The sequence below is a fragment of the Phalangium opilio genome, unplaced genomic scaffold (assembly GCF_054372755.1).
Source record: "Phalangium opilio isolate 3A_F unplaced genomic scaffold, DU_Popi_V2 ptg000017l_1, whole genome shotgun sequence".
Taxonomy (NCBI): Eukaryota; Metazoa; Arthropoda; class Arachnida; order Opiliones; family Phalangiidae; genus Phalangium; species Phalangium opilio.
Window position 1 is genome coordinate 5,427,176 of NW_028324151.1, and position 18,100 is coordinate 5,445,275.

The window sequence follows — 18,100 nt, forward strand, 5'->3', positions numbered from 1 at the left end:
AACGTCATAGATTCTCATAAAGCAACGCACGGTCAGGCTCTCTCAAAGGCTAAGTACAAACGAAATTGGAAGATGGACTGCAAAACTGAGCGTAGACGATTCTCGATATCGTCGTTCTCTAACTAGCTCTCAGAAAGTCTCTAGTATTATAGTATTACGAAGTATAGGTAATGTCATACTTATGGAACACTTCTTATAAACTTATGGTTTCATTATTTCCCAAATTAAGAGATCAGTTGAGTCTTCACTTTTTTTAAGAAGTTAAATCAATTGACATAATCACTCAAATTTCCATTTTACCCTTCAAAAAGTAATTAAAAAAAAATTCAGGTACTTACGCGTGCCATCGAAGCGCGTGGCGATAGTGTCCAAGAAGGTGTTTTGAGGGGCCAAAAGCCCTTTTCTGGCCGGCATCTAGGTGGATTTGTAACGGGATAGGTCCCGGGGTCGAGCACTTTTAGGGACAAAGACGACGGTGAAGTCAAGAGAGGCGAGTGTCCGAGTTAAAATGACGACGTTAAGACGCGCTGTAGTCTAAATCGGTGACGGTGGTCGGAACAACGTGGTATCCACAAAGAGACGGTCATCGGCACGACGCCGGACAATGTCCTGTTGATACGGAGAGCAGACGCTTGTTGGTCACTCGGGAGTCTAAGCCGTTGATAGAGTGTCTTCGTTCCGGATTGGGCTGACCGGAGGACGTGGGCGGCTGAAGCGACCGTGATTCTGACTGGGAATTCCCGTCTATACAGACACTCATCATCTTGGATATTCTAACGCTCCTTCTCTATAAGAAATAAAACAGAAATAACAATTCTTAATCGATTGGTCAGAAATTGACCTCGTTTTATTTTTTTGTTTCTTTGTCTATCAGAAGGTAATATTTCAAAATAAAAAATGGAACACTCGGTAACGAAATAAGGCTTTTTTTTTTAATCAAACGAATTAAAGACATAGTATTTCTAAAGAGGACGAGAAAACAAGTGTCTTTTGCGATTCAAAAACAATGAATACATGAAAATACATGCTATTTACGTTACAACTGCGCTACTAGCTTTAAACAGCGCTGTGTAGTTTCGAATGCCCGTGATTTACAAGCTCAAGAACCCACATAAGACCCGGGTTTAGATTAGAATCTACTGCCGTGATCTTAGGTTTTATTTTTTATGAAACCAATGACCAAGTAAATAAATGTATTAATTCTTCTACTTGGAAACATAAACAGGTTATTTTCTGGGCCTTTCTGCTTAAATTGAAGGGAAAGATGTGTACAAACCGTCACTCCTGACGCAGGGCATGTTGTATTTGAACTTGAAAACTATACGTGACTCAATCGACCTGAGGGCCGATCCAAATGTAAAGAAGTTCTCTTTTCGTGTTCTGAACCTATAGGGTCGACGGAGGTCCCATACAAGTGAATAGCCAATGTAACGCGAGGAAGGTAGAGCTGGTTTTAAACCCTTCCCCTTACCTTCAATCAGATATTAGTATGGGGTCTATGGAAGTCCGTCTCAAAGATTCCAAGTAGAATTCTCTTCCTAATGTCTTCTATTACTAAAAGAAGGTCATAACCGCTAATGGGCTTCTGGTCTTAGAATATCTCACACGGGAAACTCGCTAGCTGAATTGAATAAAAGCCTACTATCACGAAATGTAATAAACGTGAGCAAGGTTACGTTTTTGTTTTTCGCACCTTCTCTGATGGCGTAGGATTCTCACAAAAGATATACACGAAAATATGATACGATATAATTTGCTTAATATTACCAAGTTAAGACGCACAACGCACGCTATATAGCGTTTTAATAATTCAGGATATCCAGACGGCTATCACCGACTTTCTTAATGGGATTTCAAAGGTAATTTAGGATTTTAGGTCACGTCGAAAAACTTTGTTTTCATTTTTTTTTTCCATAAAACTTTGTGAATTATTTTTATCTGTATATTAATTTCCTCGAGTTGTTCATACGCACGTGCATGAGTACGTTTGTACTTGAAGTACTTTTCCCAGGTGTACTGTACCTTTGTGGAGACTTGATTTTTATCTCGAAAAGATCGCCGTCTCCGTCTCGTGCACATTGGGAGAGCTGTCTAGCTTGGGAACGACTAAATTAATTTATTCCCTAATAATAATTTTAATTGAATAAAGACCACGATTTTGAAAACAAGGTTAACTGATTTATTTGTAAAATCTGGTTGGTTTAAGGCAAATTAAATTATATTAGCTAATTTGTAGCCTATATTTTGCTCTTTTGGGGTTACCGAACTTGAACTTGAACTTATCTCTAATTTGTACAGAGTTAAAAACTTCTGACCATTTCGGTCCACGTACAATTCGATACTAAATATTTACAATATGTTTTTTAAAATAGGAACCTTTACCTATGGTATAAAGTTAACAATAATTTAGAATTTTTTCGTATACTTTTTACATATTTAATCGTCTTATAATTATAGTTTTTTCGAGCAATTTTTAGATTTTAAATTTAAACTATTTTTAAAATATAGGAAAATGACAAATTTTCTACAATCTCCTATTTGGACAGAATTGTTCGTAGATAGTTTTTGACGCTTAAGCTGTTGATTTTAGACTTTAGTGTCATTCATAAAGATAAAAAACGTAGAACACTGTTGATTTTCATTAAATCTTAAATCTGGAAACTTTAACTGACCACCGCCTCCCAAAACAACAACATCCATTGTTTGAGTGACCAGACGTATCTCTATCATGTCTTACAAGGTCGTTTCAATTACCTCGATGAAAAGTCAATAAATAGTTATAGATTTTCTACTAAGTCCTGTCTGGAAATCTTTAGTGACTACTGCAGACCCCCCCCCCCCCCCCACAAATAACCTCGTTTTAAAGTGACCAGACATACAAGGCCTATTCAATGACCTTTAGGGATAAAACTCAAATATCAACAAAATAATATTATTTTGAATGGTTTTTATACTGTTGTCTTTTATCCTTAACTACCCATTAGACACAATAGAATGATCTTTTTTACGAGGGGCGCTCAATAGTTGAATAGTCAATTCCCAACCGTCTGAAAATTCTGAATCGAAGTCTGAATAGAAGCACCATCCAAAAAGCTACTCAATAGCTTCTTTTATCTTGATAAATCTTAAGAAAAACCGATCATCTTTGGCAACTAGACACAAGTACCAAGACGTTCAAAGACCAGAACACAAGTTTCACCATCAATTTCTCATTAAAAGTTCACTGCCAAATGTTTGACATTGAAACAATTTGAAATATGCTCAATTTAAAGCAAAGGGTTAAACAGAAATTACACAAACACAAAATAAGGATTCCGATACGAGAGAACTGTTCCTTTCTTACACCATTGCTGAAAATTTAGGCCTAGTGAAACTTTCAATATGATCAATGATTTGATTTGATTCGATTCAACTTCAATTGACACTGGTTTTCATCAATTGGCGGGAAAAAACTATCCGCACGAGAAAATTCGCGCGCCAATTTCTCTTTCTTTATATCTATCAATTAAGCCTTGCCAACTGGGAATAGACACTTACTGTAACTCAACGAGAAATATCACCGACAATCTAGAACCTTTAGAACCGGAGCTAAAGAAGAATGGGTTAGCTAAGAAAACTGCGTACCCCAAAGGAATAAAGCTTGCCTTGAGAGAGTTAGAAAAAAAACGTATATAGTACAATTGAATTTAAGCTCTAGAACTCTTGCAAAGAATGGCCTTTTGTTCCTGCACTGAGCTTCCTAACTTAAGATTGCATTCGCAGAAGGCATAAGTTCATAAGATATATTCCATAAGTTTGTCACTGAGAGCTTGCCATGAAGTGAGTGAGGTAGGTCATAGATTCAGGGTAAAGCCACGCCTGGTGAGACGCTGTGAAAGGCTAAATAGGACCTAGATGAAAGTCCTGCAAAATTAACCACCGAGTGTAGGACTTCAATTCTCGCTTGTCGTTCTCGAACTAGCTCGAGCTGTACAACTTAGGAAGTAGTCATACTTATGGAACATATCTTATAAACTTATGAGAAGAGTTATTATATAGGTAAAAAAGAACAAGTTGCTGTAGTGAAGGTCTCGAGGTTCATTTCCGAATCATCAGTAATTGATTTAAAAAAATTCTCTTAATTAATTCATTGGATTGAATTTACCAAAATTAAACCAGTATTTTCACTAAAGCTCTTACGCGGTTTTCTTCGCTAACTACAAGATAACTTCTGAACTTTAAACTTTTCCCCCAAAATTGATATTTTTTGGTGGAACGTGACTAGATTTCTAATTTCAGTAAAACTTTATGTCTTTCTTTAAAGTCTCCGCGTGTACTTACTGGGTCGTAATGCTTTTCCTATAACGTTATAGGTCCCCTTTTTTAAGGATAATGTTAAAGAGGACAAGAGTTATTTCCACTCAAAGAGCACGTTCCTTTTGAAATTTTATTTCAAAAAAATAGAAGAAAAATTGTTTTTTCGGGTTTTTGGAAGATGACACTTTCAACTACGAGGTTTTTTCACGGTTTGAGAGGATAACTTAACTTCCTTAAAGAGGCAAAAGCAACCGTGCGATGTAAAAAAAATACTATACGCTACAATTTTTTCAATGATAAATTCCTAAATCTGGTCTCGTAACTAGATGTATACAAAAATACTTTTGAATGAACAGGGTGTTTCTTATAAATATGTTATAAATTAAATGGTCTGTGTTTTTAGGATCAAACTGTGTGGAAAGTATCAAAACACATAATGGGGTCTATAATATTTAGTTACTTAGATATGGGCCCCAAATACCATACAGGAAATAACTGTGCAAACATGTGGAGTAAGGCTTAATGGCCTTCAATCTAAGTTATTGAATTTATCTAGCATAAGTGCACAGCTTTGAAAACAATATACAATGTGTTTCTGATAAGTTTGCCATAAATTAAGGGGGATGTTCTTTGGGAAATCAATTTTGAATCGAAAATGTAACTTATATCTATCTCCATTTTGTTGACCACAAGGGACACCACTGTTTTCAAGTTAAGATTGGTCAAAGTATTTTACGGATGACCCCTTAAATTTACTTAAGAAACTAATTAAGACAATGATTATATATAATTAAATTAAGGGGTCATCCCTAAAACACTGAAATAAAATCATAACTGGATAACAGTGTCGTTTGTGACAAAAATTTCTTAGATATAAGTTACATATTCGACTCAAAATCCATTTCCCAAAAAACATCCTCCTTAATTTATGGCAGACTTACGATAAACACCATGTATGATATATTTTGAATAAAGGAAACGTTACTTTTAAAGCATGACTTCAGAGAATCAGCAGATGAAAGAAAACTTATTCAAAGTAGATTCACCCGCAAGTAGAATCATTTGGCGAAACCATCTTCATCCTTACACACAAGCATTTCGAAAAATGGTATTCCATTCAGCGCGTGTCTCGCGATGCGCGGATGAAAAATATCAGAGGGAAGAGTCTTCCCTTCACAATCTCGAGGTTAGGCCTAGATTTTCATTCCATTTCTCCACGAGACTTCAAAAATCGAAGAAAGAGAGAGAGAGAAGCTTGAACTTCAACTTCACGCACCGTTTTCAACACCAACACAACTCAGGGACCAACTGCATGATATTAAATTAAAACGGGGAAGAGAAATTCTAGACTCTCGGAAGAGTCATCGAGTAGATTACGTAACACGTCCTGTCACGATTAAGTGGCAGTACATAAGTACGTAATCCCCCTTCTGAGTCAATTCCGTGACTATATCCTAAGCGAGGTTTAATTATGAGCGAAGTTTCTACTCTTGTGCTTGCTTGAAGCCAAAATGAATTTCTGACACTACTCCATATGGGGAAGGGTTGAATTGCAAGAGGTTTTGAGTCATACACGGCTTGGGCTTGGTTCCATACTTAGCGTATATACACACACTCATACTAATCAATACTGTTTGGGCGGGGTAATACCCGCTTTTTAAATAATTGCGGGAAATTTTAGTCCATTCATAGTATAATGTCTATAACGTAAGATTATATCACGTTGCCAGTCCACTACGTATTTGATGAAAAAGTCCGTTAAGCCTTAGGTTTGAATTTCAAATCTTCGCGGGCGTTACAACGTTACGTGCTTTGTGAATACATTATTAGTTAAGCCTTGGTTTATTTTTTTTTAATTTTGAAGTTTAGGTACGTGTTAACCTTGTCAACTTGGATAAGACTTGAGAAGGTTTATAAACAAAAATTGGGCTGTAGCGCCCTGACGTTCGTTTCAGACCAGTGCAATTACTGTTTCCCAAATTACCCCCATTACTTATTGGCAAGCATAAAACGACGCAATTTAGAACGTATCAGCTCTTAGAAACCGCTAACATAGCTATATTCATAAGTTCACAGGCCTATAAACACAATTCAAATAACACCAACCTATCTTTTCAATATCAAGTCCATCGAAACCGTCCCCCTAAAAAAATCGATAACGAAAACTATGGTCCTTAAAATACTTCAACCATACATTTTTTGGTCACAGCAATGGACCAATACCCTTTCTTTATAGAAGTATACAGAGTGTCCCAAAAAAGTGTGGTAGGACCGACTAGCTACAGTTGGTTCTATTGGAAATCAATTTTAAATCGAAAATGTATCTTCTATAACAATTTCCCTGAGGGATACCCTAAACAATTTATGTTTGTAGTGTTTTAGGGATGACCCCTTAAATTTAAGTAAGAAACTGAAAGGACGATGCTAATTTAATTAAGGGGTCATCCGTGAAACGCTCAACGGTGGCCTTTAAGGCAAAATGGAGATAGAAGTTACTTTACTATACACTAGACCATTTCGATGTAGCTATAAGAGTGAAAGACACGTGGGTAAAACTTTGCCTTCCATCTCACTTTTTGGCACCTGCGCTGTAGTCTCTTTGTATCATGAGAGAATGTATCAATACAAAGGGTTACCTACCCTTTTCTTTCACTCCGAAAAGATCTCTTTACTTCAGGAATACCACCCTTTTTGAAACACCTTGTATTGAAAAAGTGAAACAAAAAGGAGCGCGAAAATTTATCTCAGTTATATAAACAAGGCTTCCCTCAAACAATTCCTTCATAGACAAGGATTACATGGAAGGACGGACAACATCAACAAAAAAGAGAGAGATAGAGAGCGGGAAAGCCGAATTGCCCTCGAAAAAGAAAGAGGAAGAGAAAGAGAAAGGGTGGAGGCACCAAAAAAAATACTCAACCTTCGAACCAGGTTAGGATCTAAATCATTGAACCCTAGGCGCGGCTTGGTTCCTTACAATCCCTTGCAAGTGTCTCCTTACTCTATGACCCTATCAATGGTAACCTTTCCATAACCCTTAGCTTTACTGTCAAGTAACGAGAGATGAAAGGATTTTGCTATCCTAGCTCAGAATCAGTTCGATCGATTTGTGTCGTAGCGTTCGATTGGGTTTTCAGAAAGACTATGTCGGATACTTTCTCGTTTTTGGTATCATCAACTTTTCCAGAGATCCATGTTTGTTGGTGGTAGAGATTTTCAATGTTATTTTCGTAGAAAGATTCGAAAACGTTGAGTTTGTCAACAAAGCATGCAGGTTTACTTAAAGAAATGGGTATAATGTTTACTTCAGGTGGGCCATAGATAGATCAGTTCTTTTAAATTCATTTAGAAAAAGGCTACTGGGTGCTTCAGGTAAATCTAAGGGTCAAACTGTGTGGGAAGTGTCCTAGAACATGGGTCTACAGCACTCATTTAGTTACTGCCAAACATTGATTGGCCACTGATACAAGGAAACAGTCAAACATGTGCAGAGTAAGAAGTATCAGCCTTCAAAAGTCTTCAATCTAAGAAAGTTATTGAAGTGTACTATTGAATGGAATTAATACTCGACCCCCCGATTTATATAGAGAATGACTCAGCAAAAAACTACTACAACCAAACCTTCAACCAGGAACCTAAAAATAAGGAAATGTTTTTTGAATGTATATTTAGATGTAGTCTAGGCCTACTTAAGAAACTGTAAGATTCTAACATTTCTCCGGTTGCTTATTTATATGAAAAACGTTTTTTGAACACGACTTCCTCGAGTTTTAACGGAGTCTTATTTCGTTCCTACTTGTCACAATTCACATCATAAGATCTTGGATAAAATTCTCACTATAACTTTGCTATCGTTCAAGAGCAGTTTACAAACTTTAAAGCGACATATAATGAGTTCTGTAGAGGGCGGGGCCTATATAATATAGAGCTCGGCTTCCTTTGAAGCTATCAGTGGAATCGTTCGCCGCTCACAGTCAGGTGACATTGCCTATTTACTACTGCGTAAAATAGTAACACTACTACTTCAAAATATAGTTCTTTACATGCTTTGTAAACCCTTTAACTAAAGATTATCGTTTATAAACTATTCTGCATAACATCCTGTTATTTTTATTTGCCTTTGTTTATAGTAATCAATAAAAATAACTTCGAAACAAATGCATATGTTATGTAAATGCATATTATGTAATCACGTATTATTTATAATTATAAACAAAGATTACTTTCAAACTCCTCATCCAAGAGATTATATTTTGAAATAAATATCTTACTACTTAATTTAATTTAATTCCGTTACGCTAATACATACGTTAGATAATAATAATAATTTATTACTAAATATAATGGATTTTAAAATTTCAGTAGTAATTTCTAAAGCGATATACGCAAATTCCCCTAATCTATAATAAAGGTACGATAAACTAGGTTGGGTATATACTCATTAATAATATTTTCGATGCTTGACTAATTTAATTAAAAGAGAGGTCAAGAGGTGAAAGTTTAATCTCAAACGGGCATTAATAAAGTAAAAATTTAAGGGTCATTTAATTAAAAATATAACCCTAACATACTTCACCTAATTTATCTTCCAATGAGAAGTAAAAATAAAAGTTCAAAACTAAGCTGGCGATTTGCTTCAGTGAAATTCCCTCTGTACCTAATGATTCGTGAAAATATCTCTTCTTTTAATTTCATCCGGAAATATTTTTGAAACAAAGCTTTTATAAAGTGAATTAATTCGTTAAAACATTCAATCTAAGGTTATCTGAACCGTCTGCTCAAGACGTATCCAAATAATCTAAAAACCGAAAACGACATTTTAACTTGATAATAATTCCAGGTAGAAAACCGGTTTTCGCAATGTTAATTCGCTTTAAGGTTAAGTTGTCGCTAGATTTTAAAAAGCTTAAAGCTGACCGAACACTTATCAATTTTCGCTAAAATTGACGGTTTTTTCGTTGATTTTAGTTGATATCAACTAAATTGAGGATCAATATTGATGGTTGACCGCAGTAGACTCAAGTCTACTGCGGTCGACATCAACTTCGATTGATGAGACAACTAGCCAATTAGGAAACGTCTAATCACGTGCTTAGATGCTGAGGCAGCAATATTTCGAACTCTTTATGCGCAATAACTCGTAGTTTTGTTTGATATTAGTATAAAAACTTGGGGAAAAATAATAAAGGTATAACCAAGATGGAAGAAGGAGCACGAGAAGATAGTTGTAGAATTTTATATGAGTTCATTATAGCGCGTGTTGGATGCCAGCGAGACTTGGCTATTGGATAGTTAGATCTTGTGCTCTATATAAATATTATAAGCTATCCTTTTTCAGTACATATCCATATGCTTGTAAATAATATCACATTAATATTTAGATCATATGCCACTTTGCGATCGAAAGTATGAAGGCCATTTTAATAGTTTTAAAACAGACTACTTTAAGAAACTTACTTAAATTGCTAGGGCTAGATAGCTAGGACCAGGCGTATACAGGTACCACAAATGATTTAACTTATCTTTATAGTATGTATGACATATAAAGCCTAATATTATCGTATGGCCATCTCAACAAACAGCATCAATATTGATAAGGTTGAGGACTGTGTTTTCGCGCTTCTTATCAACGTCAACTACCAATGTGATTGACATGGGCCAAAATGGTTGGTACGTGTTCGGTCAGCTTAAGGAATAAAGATTCCGTCAGCAATATGCGAAGGGATTCGTAAGGAACGCGGAAAGGAGTTAATTAGTCTTAATTAGAAGTAATAATCGCCGCTACATGATGGTCCCCTTTTATATATATATAAAGATCATTATCATTTTGGATATAAAAGAAAGAAATTTTTATTCCACCGTTAAAGGAACTAAAGGAATTAAAGCCGGGAGAAAAGACAAATCTTTCGGTTGGGAAATGGAGAGCCGCGCCCTAAAACTTTACGGGGTCCATTATCGTAGCCTCGTTATTCTACTGGGCGGGAGCATTTTCTTAAAAATGATCTTTCACTGGGCAAAAACCGCGGCGAAATTTCAGTTTTAAAGAAGGTGAACTTATCCAGTGTTACCATGAATTCATACGCCAATAGCAATAACTGGAAAGCCATTTTTCCCAACTTATCTAGGCGTGCTTTGAGGGAGGAGCTAGTCTAATCATTATGTATGAAACGTATTGCGTCACTAATAGTTTTTGAACTTTGCACCCGCTTCTGACCACACAGTCATACGGGCTCGAGATTTTATTACCCATACTCTATAGTAACATAAGCAGACGAACTAATAATGAAATCACAGATAGAAAGACGTCAGATTATGACGCGTGACGGAGAGAACTCAAGCCACGCCCACAAACCCCGCATAGAATGGGGAACAGTGATTTCTATCACCTTATGGATTCCTGGTGTTACTAGAAAATCTAATGAACGTGCAACGCAACCAATGGTTTTTTCTTCTTAGCCTTTAACCCTCAGCACCAATTCTTGGTATTTAACTACGACATCATGGTGACTTCCCGTTTGTACCCCTTACCTCTTCCCATCCCCATGACGCAGTAGCCAACTGACGACCATTTCTTAATGCATGTAGTAATTAAGGTTTGGTAGGTTAATCAAGCAATTAACAAATGGTTCGACGCAATAAATACGACCAGACAGACCAAGGCTAACAAACCATTTGAATGTTTACATCGTTAAAGAGTTGCGAAAAAAAATTACGCAGCGGTTTTTCGCTCGGCGAAAATCATCCTTAAAGGAGAAGGGATGGATAGCAAGAAAATGGTATAGAAAGAAAAACGCCAGGCAGCCCAAAATGTTAGAGGTCCCAAGTCGCCCGTCAAGAAGTACCTCTTTGGAACCCATCCTCTCAAGTTAACTTAATGTCTCTATATGAAACCACCCTTAGCTGGAGGTTAGTTGAGCTCAGGGTAGAGTTAACTCAGGAGGTAATCCGATACTAGCATAGTTTTAGTCACTGCCACATTAAGTTGACGAATTTAAAATAAGCGTAAATACCGTTATTTTGTCGCCAAAGTGCGGCGGGCCTCGCAGCGAAGTCAAACCCTTTCAAAGATTTACCCGTTACCTAAAGGGCGAGCCCTGAACATTGAGCTAAAGATAGCCTATTATATTTATATTAAAGCAAGGTAGGTAAATATTTTGGTGCGGAATTTGAGAAAATGTCTAAAAATGAACCATAAATCTCTAATGGTTTGGAAACTTCAACGCTAATGGCTAAAATAAGATTAGGTAAATGATATTATAGGCTTTTGATCATAAAACAATTGTCTTTTAAATAGGGATTTTTTATATATATTTTGGCAAAAAGTAAATAAAAACAAATTGACAGTTTTAGAGATTGAATGTTACACCCATGTATTTAAACTACCTTTTTAAGGGCGTTTCAAGGTTGAATACTCTTGACAATTTTTACTTGAAAACAGTGTCCTTTATGGCAAAATGTAATACAACATTTTCGACTCAAAATAGCAAAGTCAAAAATATACACCTAGGCCTTGGTCAAGTCGAAAACCGTGTGCTCCTTACTTAAAACTATAGAACGCTGGGTGCTGAATCCGTACAGTTTATCAACATTCAATAAATTGGAAACCTTATTAATTATTCAAAATTATACTATCATCACCCACTTTTGCGCCAATGACGTAAATTGTAATAAAACGTCATCAGCTACGGTACATCGAGGGGAAAACCCATAGCTGTATGTATATGTTGGCATCATAAAATCCCTAATAACCTAATCCATTTCGAGTTAATTAATATACTTAACCCCTTTTATTGATCCACTATAATATTCATTTAGGATAGAGAGAAAACGCGACGTAGCGACAGAGATAGACTCAGAGGAAGCCTGATAATATAGAAATTTCAAAAGGAATTAGTTTCCACCAAACGAGGCGTAATAATAGCACCAGTACGCTCCCTCAATTTTAATATTTGGCCACCACCAGTATCGGAATTTTATATGGGAAGTAGACTGACTTTCCGAAGTTGTCATATGCTATAGTACATAAGTGAAATTAGTTTCTGCGCCTGCATTATTTTCCATTTCATGGATATGTATGAATACAAGCCAATATGGATTCCCACCTCTTACCATTCGCAGGCCATTTCACTCAGGCGCCCGTTCAGGAGAAAATATATGACTTCCAACCCCCCAGCCTTTGGAGGTAGAGAGAAATTCGTGTTTACTCTCTTTGCGCATGAGCAAAATTTCAAACCCACCAATCAGGATACTCCGGAGAGCTATAGCTCCTTTCCCCCCACGAGATCTCTGGGAAGTGTATCGCGTATTTGGTGGCCAGCTTTTTCGCCTAGTTTGGAATCCATAATGCGTAGTATCTATACATACATATCCATGGTATCTTGAAGTTAAAATAATACAAATAATTCTAGATACTTTTTAAAGATGTAAAAGAAGTTATTAATAAGACTTCTAATATTTATTTTGGGAGGAAACTTGCAGGCACCCATAGAGAGGTATTAACTTATATTCCGTTAATTTAATTGATTACTTTGGATTAAGATATTTTCACGAAAGAGGTATGGATTATATTTTCCAAGTAATAAAATGAATATATCCGAAAGGAGTGGATGCGGTTTAGTCAGAGGAGTTTTGGTGGGTGGGTAGCCACCGAGAAACATTAATCATTCTTGACTATTTATTGGGGCTTCCGCTTGGTTTGAAAAGAACCATTTTGTTCCCTCATCCTCTCATTTTCTGTCAACAAGCGGCAAGCCGACTTCCTCTCGTAACATAGGCATGCACCGATCGCCATTCGAGTCATTTTGAAGAAGAAAAAAATAAGCAAATATTGAAAAGAGACTGAGATTAAATTTTTCAAAAGGATCCATCTCTCCTAGGGCCACTCCAGAGCTGGGTTAAGTTTCGATTTTCCAAAGACGTAGAGATGCATGGGTATACTAATAAAAACTCTTAAACAATCGCCTTCTTTTATTCGTCATCTACAGCTGACGTTATGATAACTCTTATCAAACCATCTAGCTAGATGTAGCGAGTGATGTGTCATACATACATATATCGACATTTTAATTATAATTTTCTGGTTCTTCCGCGTGTATTTTCAGACAGTTTTAGATTTTGGATGGAGTTATGGATGGATGGGTGATTAATAATTGATGATGTACCCGCATGATTTTTACAACTTATTTTTGGCGAAGAGATTTCTGTTATGTTTTTGTTGTATTTTGGGGTTTATGATAAAACTACGGTATAGGGGATGGCAGTAATAATAATGGAATATTTTATGTTTATATCTAATGCATAAACTTTACGAAGTTGAATCTTGCATTAGGCTTAGCAACAACATTCCTAAAAGAAATATATAGCTAGGTTTTTCAGAGGAATGTGAGTATAGAGCTCTTAGTAACAAGGCTCACAACAGGAATAGTTAAGAGTTAGGGTTAGTAACAAGGTTCACAAAAGGAATAGTTAAGAGTTAGGGTTCGTAATAAGGTTTACAAAAGGAATCGTTAGAGTTAGGCTTAGTAATAAGGTTTAAAAAGCAATAGTGGGAGTTATGCTTAGCAATAAGCTTCACAAAAAGCAATAGTTGGAGTTAGGCTTAGTAAAAAGCTTCACAAAAAGCAATAGTTGGAGTTAGGCTTTGTAACAAGCTTCACAAAAAGCAATAGTAGGAGTTAGGCTTAGTAACAAGCTTCACAAATGGAAGCAGAAAATTTCCATATAAGAGATAAATGGGACGGAAAGATAGAGAAATTAGTAGGAACGGGAAAAAAATGTTTCGAATATAACGAACCATTCAACCAATGAAAGATTAAAACATCGACGCTATAGTCTAGCTGGCGGCTTTCTGTATTTGTTGGGGATCTAGCTTGGTTCATTCTAAAAACCCTTTCCTCTTTAACTCCACACCATTCTTCCAAGCTGTTCCAATTTTTGCTAACTCTTAAAGACATCTGCTATATTATGATCGTTCTAAACTGCTTTTTACTCGCCCTCCCCCTTTTCGGAGTGGTTTTGTTTAAAGCAAATTGTGTTTGTACTCGGGAATTAAATGTCTCTCTTTTTGCAAAATAGCTTCACTGCTTCAGACAAGAGAAAAAGAAATACGTTTATCCCATTCATTTAGTTTCTTCTTACCCATTTGAATATAATAAAGCAAAGACCATAGCTGAGACTAAACTGTATTGTGGTATAGAAAAGTACGTCGCAGCTAAAAACAAAGCGAGCTAACTTAAAAAAGCCTGGTTTTAGTTTGATGTTAATAATTTGCATGGATAAAAATTCAAATATTTACATTTGGTATAGCTATAACCCTAGATCCAAGGGAATTTCGGGGGTATAAGGTAAAGTTGAGATTCAATAGGAATTTTTAAATAGTTTATCGTGCTTTTAATTTTAAATAATCATATTATCAAAAACGGATTATGCTTCACACATGTGTAAAGCCTAGTCGGCTTCTGATATTATCATACCTTAGATATTGACATTAAAATGCGTAATTAGAATATATGATTCGATAGGATATCTTGTATTTAATTATATTTTATTAAAAGCCCCAATTCAATCTCGATAATTCGAAGAAAAATTAGAAATGATATAAAATTTATTTTAAATTTAATCAAATTTTCAAAAGATTTGATACCATAGGATTGAAGCAACCTATAATTTAATCATACAAATTAATAAGATATTAATGTAATTGGAGAGAATCATCAAGAGATTGGAAAAAAATCAGGATGAATTTAAAACTACAGCGGTGGCCAAATCAAATCGTCTTAATTTAAAATGCGTCGCATTTGCATTTAAGTTTGACTAGGGAGTTAAGTTATTTCGTTGGTCCCATAAAAATTTTCCCTATCAGTAGAACATTTTATTGTAAAAAGGACGTAAAATTAAGGTGTAACGTATTGAAAATTTACGTGGCTTTAGATATTAAATAGACGGTAAGTTTCCGTGAAAAACTTCAGCGCAGCTTCAATTTAGAGTCGAATGCCAACCAAGCGCAAATATTTCGAAAGAGGGTAGACTGTGCTAACAAAAACGAATAAGATCTATGTTGGGACTAGTAAACGAACAAGTGCTACAAGATATCGGGCCAATCAGGTTGACCGCAGATTATATGTCAGAAGAATATAAAAATTATTCTCTGCGAGAGAAGTGTACCACCACAAAGCAGGGTAATTGTAACATGATTCTTCACAACATCATTTAAACATTTAGCAAGGTTACTAAACCGAATCACATACGCGATAAATATTTCCCTCATCATTACTCTTTAAGCGCTTAGCTATTTGCCAAGGCGCATGCACGCGCTTGTGTGTTTTTGTCCCACGTCAAGACAATCAAGGTTTGTAGGTTTGATTACTGAGGATTTAGTAAATACCAAACAGTTGTAAAATTCACCCTAGCACGGTGCCATGTGCCCATCTGAAGTTTGATGAGCAGGAGAGCAAACAAAAAGGGATCCTTCGCCTGGGAAGAATCATATTACATAACTAAAGTATTAAGAGGATACAGAGTGTCATCCTTCTTCGTATTACCCCCTTCTGATATTATCTCTAAAATGGAACATTCAGATAAAGTTTCACGTCACATGTCAACAATCCACGTCACAAACATTTTTATTTACCCTCCTCCCGGAAGAGCAGTTTCAAAATAAGGGAAGTTATATTTCGTCCCAATGGCAAACTATTTGTCTAAGGTAAACGCCACTCATTATACAGATTTCATTTGGACGTAGGTTCTCTGTGAAAGCCCTCTGTCCCACTCACCTACGCTCTTTCAAAGCCACAGTCTGCAAAGACGACGGACCTAAGCGCGTCGTCGAAGTAATCATTCGCCCACGCGTACCAAACTACCATAAGTTTATAAGTATGTTCCATAAGTTTGTCACTGATTACAAACTGGAGCTTGTCATGAAGTGAGAGAGGTAGGTCATAGATTCGAGATAAAGCGATGATTGCCTGGTGAGGCGCTGTCAAAGGCTTAGTAATGCAGACTAAATAAGAAGATGGACTGCAAAATTAACCTTGTCATGAAGTGACGTAGGTCATAGATTCGAGGTAAAGCGACGCCTGGTGAGGCGCTGTCAAAGGCTTAGTAAAGCAGACTAAATAGGAAGATGGACTGCAAAATTAACCCTATCATGAAGCGACGTAGGTCATAGATTCTCGTAAAGCGACGCCTGGTGAGGCGCTATCAAAGGCTTAGTAATGCAGACTAAATAATAAGATGGACTGCAAAATTAACCTTGTCATAAAGTGACGTAAGTCATAGATTCGAGGTAAAGCGATGATTGCCTGGTGAGGCGCTGTCAAAGGCTTAGTAATGCAGACTAAATAGGACCTAGATGGAAGTCCTGCAAAATTAACCACCGAGTGTAGGACTTCAATTCTCGCTTCTGTCGTTCTGCTAGAACTAGTTCTCGAGCTGTAAGTCTCTCAGTAGCATTACGAAGTATAGATATAGCGTCATACTTATGGAACATATCTCATAAACTTATGAACTACCTACCAACTGAAAATTTTCTATTTCTTCTTTTTCTTTTCAAGTTTTACAAGACAGAAATAAACTGGAATCGCTGCTTCAACGCTTGAATAGAAACTTAGAAGAGGAAGCGATGGTTATTTGAAAAACTTCCTGGATTTAGAAACGGAACGGGAGGAAAGAGTTTTCTTAATCTATAGTTGGGTAAAGCGGGAATGTTACTTGAAACTTGGAGGAAAGTGGTATTAAGGTTGTCTACCGTTTGGCAGTAGTGTCAAGTGACAAAGAGTTTGTGTATACAAAAAGGACTTCAATACCAAAATGTCTGTTATTGTAACTAACCAAGGCTTAAGAAGGTTTAAAAACTAGCATTCACTCATGAACCTTTAGATAAATTGAACTTCTATAACCATACAGGGTGTTTCTGAGAGGAATGTTCTTTGGGAAGTCGATTTTAAGTCGAAAATGTAACTTCTATCTATGACAATTTGCCACAAGAGACACTGTTTCCGAGTTATGATTTGTCAAAGTCCTTTAGGGATGACCCCTTTCTTAATTAATTTGATATCATTGTCTTTCAGTTTCCTAATTAAACTTTAGTGGTCATCCGTAAAATACTTTGACTAATCTTAACTTGAAAACGGTGACCCTAAGGGAAAAATGTCATAAAAGTTACATTTTTGACTTAAAATCGATTTTCCAAAGAACATCCCAATAAAATTTCTGGCATACCATTCTGAAACACCCTGCATTTACGATTACGAGAGCCGAATAGAATTACATGGCTGTTTCAATTCACTTCTACAAACGTTTTACTAGTGGAAAAAGAAATAAACTTAGATGTCAATAAAATATATGAATTGAACTGAACTGAACCTTACTTTGATTAACAATCACTACGATTTCATGCTTCATTTTCGATAAAATTTCAAGTGTGTTGTTTTTCTTATTGAGCGCCTATATGGTAGCTTTACCCTGAACGTTGGTGTTAAGCGGGATAAACATTTCTACAGGCGCTCGTAGAAAATACATTAGAATGTAATCTCCTAAAAGATGGCTTTCCTACTACGCGCTTTTAACTAAAAAAATTCCCAAAGTGTAAATAATTTCATGAAAGGTCCTATAATCTTCTATATCTATATAAATCAAAGTCCTGACTGACTGACTGACAGACTGACTGATAATCAACGCCCAGCCCAAACCGCTTGCCCTAGAAGGCTGAAAATTTGCAGGAACGTTACTCATAAGTAGTAGGCGCGTACTAAGAAAGATTTTTCCAATCCGCCGCCATCTTTAAAAATGGCGACCAGAAATGTAA

General features: G+C 36.2%; 1 protein-coding gene and 1 long non-coding RNA gene across 4 annotated transcripts in view; one reads left to right on the top strand and one right to left on the bottom strand.

Moving 5' to 3' along the window:
* Window positions 1–18,100, bottom strand: part of LOC149702681 (voltage-gated delayed rectifier potassium channel KCNH8-like) — a 99,302-nt gene that overhangs the window by 48,299 nt on the left and 32,903 nt on the right. For all 3 annotated transcript variants that reach the window (XM_089866530.1, XM_089866529.1, XM_089866528.1), the window contains exon 2: window positions 339–787. In XM_089866530.1, coding sequence (XP_089722656.1) covers window positions 339–414 — 76 coding nt within the window. In that variant the 5' untranslated portion in view covers window positions 415–787. The remainder of the gene's footprint in view (window positions 1–338; window positions 788–18,100) is intronic.
* The window catches only part of LOC149702682 (uncharacterized), a 103,510-nt gene that overhangs the window by 6,747 nt on the left and 78,663 nt on the right, over window positions 1–18,100 (top strand). The gene's annotated exons all lie outside the window — the stretch shown is intronic.